The 10,000-nt window shown below is 41.4% G+C and overlaps 2 protein-coding genes across 2 annotated transcripts in view; one reads left to right on the top strand and one right to left on the bottom strand.

Annotated features, from left to right (window-relative positions):
* Positions 1-10,000, top strand: part of LOC138013456 (hemagglutinin/amebocyte aggregation factor-like) — a 327,884-nt gene that overhangs the window by 58,263 nt on the left and 259,621 nt on the right. The gene's annotated exons all lie outside the window — the stretch shown is intronic.
* LOC138013659 (tropomyosin alpha-1 chain-like) overlaps positions 7,344-10,000 on the bottom strand; it is a 19,779-nt gene continuing 17,122 nt past the window's right edge. The window contains exon 3 of the mRNA XM_068860748.1: positions 7,344-7,607. Within this exon, the coding sequence (XP_068716849.1) occupies positions 7,344-7,607 (264 nt within the window). The remainder of the gene's footprint in view (positions 7,608-10,000) is intronic.

Below are 10,000 nucleotides of genomic sequence, written 5' to 3' on the forward strand. Positions count from 1 at the left end.
TAAGCATGTCACACTCAATCATAAATCCATTTATTTCCTCTGGGCAATAAATTTTCTTTATGCTTCATGCTCCATACATTCTGACTGATATTGTTGGCAAAGCATTGCTCTGGGCGAGCTCCGTTTGCTGGGATACAAATGATACCACATTTACTTGGGATATTTTGGCCAAGCCCTGATGGGCTAGGCCGTTTATTGAAAATCAGCATGGTAACCTAGGAAATACCCACATATAGAAGACATGATCCCAGCAAAGGTGAGGGGACACACGCCACAGACCTGAGCAAGGAACGAGTGAAAGGGCCCCCCACCCGAGGCCAGAGGAAAAACCCAACACAAGAAGAAGGTTACGGTACAAAAGACGAAAGAAATTTCACTACATGGCCCCTGCTCATGTAGTCACCTTAGCAAAAGAATAATAATAATGAAACTTGCATGATAAAGCAGAAATACAAACTAAACAGATTACAATTTACTGTAGTAATAAAGAGAGATAACTGCATGGCCCCCTACTCACACAGACACCAAACTGAGAATGGTAAAAACAGCCTAGACATGAGTAATGATGATGTTGTAGCAATCGACACGTAAACTAAGTAATGTGTATTACAATAAGAAGAATAATTTATATTGTAATAAAATTGCCAAATTCCTTAAATATAATTTACAAGTATTTCAGGAGTGCAAACAGCGCCACCTGAAAGTTGGCCAGTTACTCATTATGACCCACTTTAAGCAAAAAACCTATTGCTTGGTTTAAAAGTCTTGATGGGTGACTAAAGTATCATGTGATATTGACAAGAGCAGATTAGTATAAAGGCAAAACAAGACCCTAGTTATAAGTGACCCAGTAAATAAACACAGTACTATACGATGACTACATGACCCCTGCTCACACAGTCGGAAGAATTAATAATAGGTGTAATGAACCATGAAGGAATCCACATGCATGGACAAAGCCAATGATTTGTTAAGGGCAGCCAGGCCGCCAAAATCCGAATGATGTGTGTGATCACAACAAGGAAGTAAATGCAATGAACGAGTCAGCTTGACAGAAGTACATGTAAACAAGTTGGATGACTGTGCCCACACACACAGAAACAGACTTTCACTGTACGTAACGACATGAGGTCTAATGAAAAATTTAAATGGACATGACGACATGGCCCCTGCTCATGTAGACATGCAGCAATGTGCCCTATTAATTGAAATAGAAAAGAAGTAATAGTGATTAAAATGCAACATGAAAGAAGCAGCATACGGGTACAGCCAAGTATCGCGTCTGAATGACAGGGATTGTATGGGGTAGCCTGGCCGCCAGGACTATACTCCGACATGGTATAGGAAAATGTAAAGCAAGCGACTGAGAGTCAGCTTATCTAGGTAAACCAATTGGTGTTGAACAAAAGTGCTTCAATGTTCATGTTGCACCCTGCTTAAAGGGCAGTGATTAGTGTGACCGCCTGCTACGAAAACCTCGAAAAAACCCTGTGGGGAAAAAGAAGGGAACATAGTCTTCCAGGACACTGCAGTCAAACAAACCCTGAAGAGAGAGGCAATCACGCCCTAGCAGGTAGAAAGTATCTGAGTTAAAATTTGGAGAATCGGTTTGTCTAGATGACCTACGTTATCTTTCAGTGCGAAAACGTATACAGCATAGCATACAACATATGTAAGAATAATAATATTATTGGTAATATAAAGTACGCTTGGTTATCCTTGCATTGGCGAACACCTTGGTAATTCGAGGTAGATCAGGTGATATCATCTTGGTATGAAATAAACACTTGGATGGCATCAGAAGCAAGAAGAAACAAAAACTGAAAGACACTGGCAAAAATTTACATGTTGTCTTTATGCTCAATCTTCTTTAAAAAAAACTACAGCAAAAATATACTATCTCTTATTATTATCAACTGATAATGAAGGAAAGAATTTGTGAATAAATATTATAAAAGTGTTAAAACGCTTCTTTCTATAAGCTCAGTGTCAAATTTGCAGAAGAATAACGCTATTTACAGAAGGATAAACTATCTACATGCGACGAGACTTCTAGTTCTAGATCAGACTCCATTTGGAGTAATTCTTCTCCTAGTGCGCGAGCCTCGCAGGCAAACCAGTCCTCAAAATGACAAATGAGACTCGAGTCCTGATCTAGGCGATAGTGGAAGCTTCGCTCTCCTGTTTCTTTACTGGCAGTAACGCAGCAAAACGGCTGTGGCAACGTTGACATTCGTCAGACATGCCTCCAGTAGTATTAAAACCAGTGGTGTGAATGTGCCCCGTTCTACCTCAAGAACTCGATCTAGACGCGTAAAAACGCTTTTTATCATTCTCGTAAATCATTTTATCATTCTTGTAAATCTGCTTCGGGGTGAGATTCTTGTATGAGTCTGCGTTAGTGTGGCATACCCTAACATCAAAGAACGCAGACTGTTCTCTCGCCCAGAAGTCGAGAGAATGAAATATCGTAAATATCGTTAAGAAGTTCTACGAATTTGTTTAAGAGGAAAAAGGAATGTAAATTGATATAATTAACTAGCTAAGATTTAAAATCCGCTGGTTGATGTAATAATAATATGCACAAAAGTAAATAGAATCTGCCATAATAATAACCTGGGCACTGGAGTGGGACAGGTTGGCGCCTCAGCCTACTACGGGAAAATGGACGCTCCCGCCCACCAGAGTCTGGGGTGGCACCTTTGGCAAGTGTCAGTAGCCCCTAAGCTACCCCAGTTAGGGTTACAACAATAATTAAAGGGGTAGGAGGGACTCCTTAGCCTTGGTTGGCAGCCCACCTAGGAGAAGAGGACTCTGATACACGAAACTCCCCAGCTAGAGGGTCAAATAGCAACTCCATATAAACCAAATGGAGATGAATAATAAAGATAGACATGATAACGGCGTAAATGGATCCGAGCTACGAGTGAGGGTGCCACGCCCGGCAGGGTGTCTGGGGAACAGCAGCCAACACCAGGTAGTTATCCTGCTACTGCTAGAACAAAATGGTCCAAAGAGTTAAACACGCTTGTGATGAAGTCCTACATCCGGAGTAACCCTGGTAGCAGAGGATACAGGAAACGCATGTTTGCCTTCTGGAGGGAGGTTGCAGAGTTTGCGATTGGTGACTAGCTGATAAAGCAAGAGCTATAAAGGTAAATGGATGGCTGTCTGACGTTGAGATGGAAGAACTGAAAAGAGAAGTAAATAACGAAGGTGGGGCCAGTCAAGATACAAGTAGACCAACCCATATATGGGCGGTGAAATGACGACGAATAATGAAAGTCAGTCCGTATACGAAAGTGCCATGCAAAGTGAACAGGAAAGGGGTCCTAGCCAATATAGAAATGGACCATCTCACCTGACCAGTGAACCAATGACAGGCAGTGAACCTCAGTTTGAAAGTGACATGCAAAATGAAGCAGCCAGGGCTTGCAGCCACCATAGCAAATCTTGGGAAATAGAACAACTAACAGATGAGGAGAAAGACATTTACAATAGGATTTTGAACGTGGTGAATGAAGGAGTGAGAGAAAGACTGCCAGCGCTGCAAAAGGTGAACAAAAAGAAGCTAAAAGCAGAGGTTAAGAGGGTAAACCAAGTACTAGAAAAAATGGATACGGAGGAAATAACTAACACCAATGGCCTTATTTATGCTGGAGCAGTCGTTGTAACCGAAGAACTAGGGTTAAGAGGCAGGAAAGGGTCACATCCAAAAGAGCCGATGTGGAAGCGAAGATTGGAGTCCCAAATGAAAGGTTTGAGACGTGATCTAAGCAGAGTGGAGGCACTGCTACAAGGCAGATCAGTAAAAGAATATCATAGAGGTGAACTGGAACGAAAATACAAGATATCTAAAAATGGTCTTAAACATGTCTCTGAAGATCTAAAACAGAGAATTACCGCCAAGGCTACAAAGATACAAAGATATCATAACAGAAACAATCAGTTCCAATAGAACAGACTGTTTGAAACCGCCCAGAGAAAGTTTTATGAGAAGTTAAGTGGAGTCAAATGTAAACCGACACCTAATGCAGAGATGAATAAGCAATTTTGGGACAATATCTGGGGAGAAGAAATGACACACCCCCAGTAGTGATGTAGATTGGTTAAAGAAGCTGAGGGAAGAGGTGAAGGTCATACAACAAGCCGATATGAGCATTACAGTACACAAAGTGTCACAATTTCTGAGTAGGGTTCCGTACTGGAATTTACCAGGGCCAGATTTGGTGCAAGGGTTTTGGTTGAAGAACTTTACCAGTCTACACCGCCGTATCGTGAACCAGCTACAATCATGCTTGGATAATGGAAACATGCCTGAGTGGGTGGCCAAAGGACGAACGGTCCTAATCATGAAAGACCCTAAGAAAGGTGCAACAGCAGAGAACTATCGCCCCGTAACGTGTCTTCCTGTCATGTGGAAGCTCCTTACAGGGATAATAGATGAGGACCTCTACGAATTCTTAGACACCGAGAACTTACTTCCTGATAAATAGAAAGGATGTAGGAAAACTCCCAAGGAACGAAGGACCAGCTCTATATTGATAAAATGGTCCTAAAAGAGGTTAAATCCAGGAAAAAGAATATTGCAATGGGATGGATAGATTATAAGAAGGCTTACGATATGGCGCCACATTCCTGGATTCTTGAGTGTCTTAAATTATCTGGTGCAGCCGAAAATATCAGAAGCCTGCTGGAAAACTCCATGAAGAGCTGGCGAATGGAACTGACATCAAATGGCCGGAGCTTAGGAACTGTCCCCATCAAAAGAGGTATCTTCCAAGGAGATTCTCTGTCCCCGCTCCTTTTTGTGGTTACAATGATCCCTCTTACCCTCACTCTCAGGAAGTGTGAAGCAGGGTATATATATGCAAACAACACTAAGTTAAACTACCTTTTATTTATGGAGACTTGAAGCTATATGCTAGAAATGAGAACCAGCCGGATTCACTTATACAAACAGTGAGAATAGTCAGCAAGAACATTGGTATGAAATTTGGCATCGACAAATGTGCTGTCTTGATATTGAAACGTGGTAGGCTGGCACAGTCAGAAGGGATTAGATTACCTGACGAGACTACCATAAGAGCTATGAGAGAAAGCGAAGGATATAAATATTTAGGAGTGCTTGAGGCGGACGGCATGCTACATGACACGATGAAGAAAAAAATCGCGAAGGAATACTTACGCCGGGTTAGAAAAGTTGCACAATCCAAGCTAAATGGTGGAAACCTGATACGTGCCATACACACCTGGGCAGTATCACTGTATTCGGGGGGTATAGTTGATTGGAAGAAACAAGAACTTCAGGATTTAGACCGCAGAACAAGAAAATTACTGACAATGCGTGACGGGGGCTTTCACCCACGGGATTGTGTAAAACGAGGGAGGGAAGAAGAGGTCTAATCTCGGTAGAAGACTTTGTCAATCAGGCAGGAATATTGCTGGAGACATATGTCCAATCCAGTGAGGAGAAGATTTTGAAAACCGTCAGGAGGAAAGGAGTTGAAAACCAAGAAACGGCTGCCAGTTTTAAAGAGAGGAGGAGAACTGAAAATACCCAAGGTTGGGAAGAGATGCCATTATATGGGCAATTTGCGAGACAGAGCGAATATCAAAGAAACGATGAAACATGGACTTGGTTAAAAGAAGAAAAGCTTAAAAGAGAAACGGAGTGTCTTATTATTGCAGCACAAGATCAAGCAATAAGAACAAATTACGTAAAAGCAACGATTGACAGGTCACAGGATGATCCAAAATGTAGAATGTGTAAACAAAACAATGAGACCATCAGCCACATTGTAAGTGGGTGCCCGAAACTGGCGCAGAAGGAATACAAAAAGAGGTATGACAATGTAGCTAGGGCAGTTCACTGGGACCTGTCAGAAAGATATGAGTTTGAGCGAAGTGAGAGGTGGTATGACCATGTCCCGGACAGTGTACTTGAAAATGAGGATTACAAGATGCTGTGGGACTTTAGTGTACGGACAGACCATGAGATCGAGGCTAGGAGACCGGATTTATTAATCATTGACAAAAGTGCGGAGAAGAACTGCCAAATCATAGACGTGGCAATCCCGGAAGATGGAAGGTTGAGAGCAAAAGAAGATGAGAAAGTAGAAAAATATCAAGACCTTGCGATAGCATTTCGAAAGATGTGGGGAGCAAGAAAAAAAGTGATACCCATAGTGGTAGGGGCGTTGGGAACAATACCACTGAGGTTAAAAGAAAATCTGAGGACCGTAGGTGTAGACCCATCCATTGAACTGATTCAGAGATATGTACTGTTGGGATCGGCAAGGATTCTTAGGAAAGTGCGGAAAGGACGAAATCACGCTTGCGTATCACACTTTTTCGAATAACGCGCGAATGAAAAACCGCACAGATCTAAACCTTGGCGAGGTTGTTTACATATTAATCATCTATCATATTCCAGATTTTTGACTCAATTTATTAAATGCTTACGGTATATATTTTTGGTGGCGTGCTGAGTGCAAACCAGCCATTAACCTTTGGAATAACTAAAGCAGTCTTAAGGCGAAACTTCTTTCAGTGGAAAGCAACAAAGAATTCATCGTGGGTCAAAACCAAGAAAACCGACAACGTGAAGAAAACAAAGTACGATATTAAATGTTTTCTTCCAGTTTCCAGAGTTTCTGGGAGAAGTTGGTTAAGCCAGAGAAATCACAAACACACCTTGTGTACGGCAGGATATCGATGAATAATGAAGTCTGAGTTAGTTGAACGACTGCTACCGCAGTGCCGTAGTCGTCGAATAATGAAGTCTGAGTGAGTCAAGGGCAAGACAATCTCGTGAAAAGTGTAGTTAACCGAATCAAAAAATGAAAGCTAAAATTTTACGAGAGTGCTTAGGCCTAATCACTGAAACGAGCGCTTAGGTTTAATCAGTAAACGAGTGCTTTCTTCTTCACACGATCTCGTGAAAAGTGTAGTTGACCGAACTGCAAAATAAAAGCTAACATTTTACGAGAGTTCTTAGGCCTAATCACTGAAACAAGCGCTTAGGCTTAATCAGTAAACGAGTGCTTTCTTCACACAGCATTGCAATTTTAACGACTGCGGGCGCATTACAACACGACTGCGGCACTGCGAGAGCAGCTTTTTAAGTTAGATATTTTGTGGGCCGGGTATTCTGCAATCTAGCCGTTACGGAAACGAGCAAGGAATATTCCACAACAATGCTATTGTTCGTAAAAGATTACCGCGGAAAGGCGACTGCGGTGACACTCGATAAGTTTTTAGTTCATACGTTGTCACGTATCAGGCGAGAAAGAGTCTTTGTTCTCAGTCTGCATTTTGTACCATGTGACCGGAATCCCAATTCACGCCAACATCTCAGCAGGAATGTCAAGACGTGGTCTTCCAGGAGTTTCCTTTTCCTCTTTTCCTGGGGCGAAACAATTTTCAGCAACAGTTTCTGGGGTGAAAGGCTTGATTGCAATGTGATGATTTAAAGATGATAACACGTCCGCAAAAGCTGCTGCAAGTGAATCCAGCTCCTCTGTGTGGCTTGTTCCAATGGCCGTTTTTATACTAGAGACGCATAATTCGCCTGGGACGAACTTGGGCAAACTTTTTGTCTGCGTCTGTTAAATTCGTCTAGTATGAAGACGGGCACAAGACGCATTATGCGTCTGGACGAAATATCCAGTTTAGGGCGTCTTCGAAGGCGCACTAAAGTGGATACTTCGTCCTGGCGAATTCTTGTGCCCGTCTTTATGCCAGACGAATTTTACAGACGCAGAAAACATGTTTGCCCAAGTTTGTCGTAGACGAATTATGCGTCTCATATAGTTCGTTCCGTCTTTACACTAGACGGATAACATGAGAGACAGACGGATTATGCGTCTCTAGTATAAAAACGGGCAATATCATGACAATCTCTTATCGAACTAAGCATCCTGATACTCTGATCGATAATTTTTATTTTTTTCCGTGTCGGTAAAAAGTCTTTTCTGTCACTCCCCTGCTAAGTGGTGTCCTTGTGCTGAGAGTCTTCTGTGCGTATTTTGTTAGGTTTGAGGGGGCTGGGGTAATGCGTAGACTTCTCTGCTGGACACAGGAAAACCATTAATTAACTTGCAATGGCGTCGAAAGTCCTTGTAACGCGAATGGCGTTTTAATGGATCTTTAAACAAAATACACCCTTATGGAGCTCAATAATGGAAAGTCAATCGGCCATTTCCGAGTTGCTGCTTGTCTCGATTTCGACGTGAGTCTTGGTGCTCAACTATTGTAAGGGAAATGAGTTTGATTTGCATAAGAATGCGCAACTATTTTCCATTTGAATGGTTGTGCACAGGGACTCGCTTTGAAACTGAGGCATGCAGCAACTCGGAAATAGACTATTGGATAAACAAGACAGGTGGTGAAAAATACGTACCTGGAATGTTAAACAACAACAATCTTTCAACAATAAAAGCAAGGTGACACACGCTAACACCAACCCGGTGTGGCCAACACATAACGCATGCGCACAACCATTTCACCCGGTCAATTAGCAGCCAGGCCTTATGGGCCTCATCAGCATGGCGTAGCTAACATACCAGGAAGGAATGTTTAGCACCCCTTTAAGTGGCAGCTTCACATGCCACACATGTGGTAGACTGTGCTGACGAGGCCTAAAAGGCCGAAACAGCTGTCTATAGACCTTTTTGCAGATACGGTGACCATTTTTGATTTCTATTGTTTCAAATAGCTATTATGGGATGCCCAGGGGGAAAATACATATTAATTTGCCCACTGAGCATCCCATAATGTCTTTCGAAACAATAGAAATCAAAATGGCCGCAGTATCTGCAAAAAGGTCTATGGCTGCTAATTGACCGGGTAAAATGGTTGTGCACATGCGTGATGTGTTGGCCACACCGGCTTGGTGTTAGCGTGTGTCACCTTGCTTTTATCGTTGTTAACAATCTTTCGCCCGTCGATCAGTAATCAAAGTGAACTGTAGTTCTAATATTGTACCAAGTTTGGTGTTTTGTATAACACTGAAATCAAATGGAAAATTCTTTAGTAACTTATGTGTTTAACAAAGACAAGACAGAGAAGGAATCGAACAAGTTAACTTGAGTCTGTGGTTTCTGTTTTCTGGCTTTTTATATTTATTTGTTCTCAATTCTGCACAGTCTCTCGGTAACAATTGTAGATTTCAGTAATTTTTGTTAACCTTCAATGGCGTCGAAAGTCATTGTAACTCGAATGGCGTTTTAGTGGATGTTTAAACAAAATATACCCTCATAGAGAGTCAATTGGATGAACAAGACAGGCGGTGAAAAAGAAATATCTGGAATCTTTAAGGCGACGAGTGATGAACAATTGCTTTTTTCGCTATTGGATTGCAAGTCAGCTTTGTTTCTAATATTTTACTAACTGGTGTTATGTACAACACTGAAATCAAATGGCAATTTTTTTATGGATTTAAAAAACATTGAACGAATTGAACGCCTTGAATGTGTCACAGTGTTTACTGAAGTCGCCTCTCAGTTGTCTGAGAATTTACATTTATTTTGTACTCAACTCTGCATAGTCTTAAGGTAAAAAATTGGAAATGTGACAGTGAAGAATTATTTGAAAAAAAGCTTGTTGTCTCTTTTGTGTTTCGTTATTTACGGTCAAGGTTCTTCGAAAAGGGTTTGATGTGAACTGTGAGATTGAAATTTATTTAATTGCTGTTGTGTTTCTGTGTGCACGCACGTAATTAAAATTGGAAGTTTTTTTGCCTCTAATAGCAAATATGGTGTTTGTTTCAATAAATTTTACGCTGGAAAACGTTTTTGTGACATTTTTTCGTCCAAATGAACTACCAAAAATAAAGCTTTTAACGACTTTTAAGTGGAATATTTGTTGTAATTTAATATTCTCTTTCAAATATTTGCATACGAAGCTTGAAATAAACATCGCCACAACACACGCACGCACAACGAATTTAGTCGCTGATTTACCTCTTCGGTTCTATGGTTATTTAGGTATGAGTGAC

The sequence above is a fragment of the Montipora capricornis genome, chromosome 8, assembly GCF_036669925.1.
Source record: "Montipora capricornis isolate CH-2021 chromosome 8, ASM3666992v2, whole genome shotgun sequence".
NCBI classification, from domain to species: Eukaryota; Metazoa; Cnidaria; class Anthozoa; order Scleractinia; family Acroporidae; genus Montipora; species Montipora capricornis.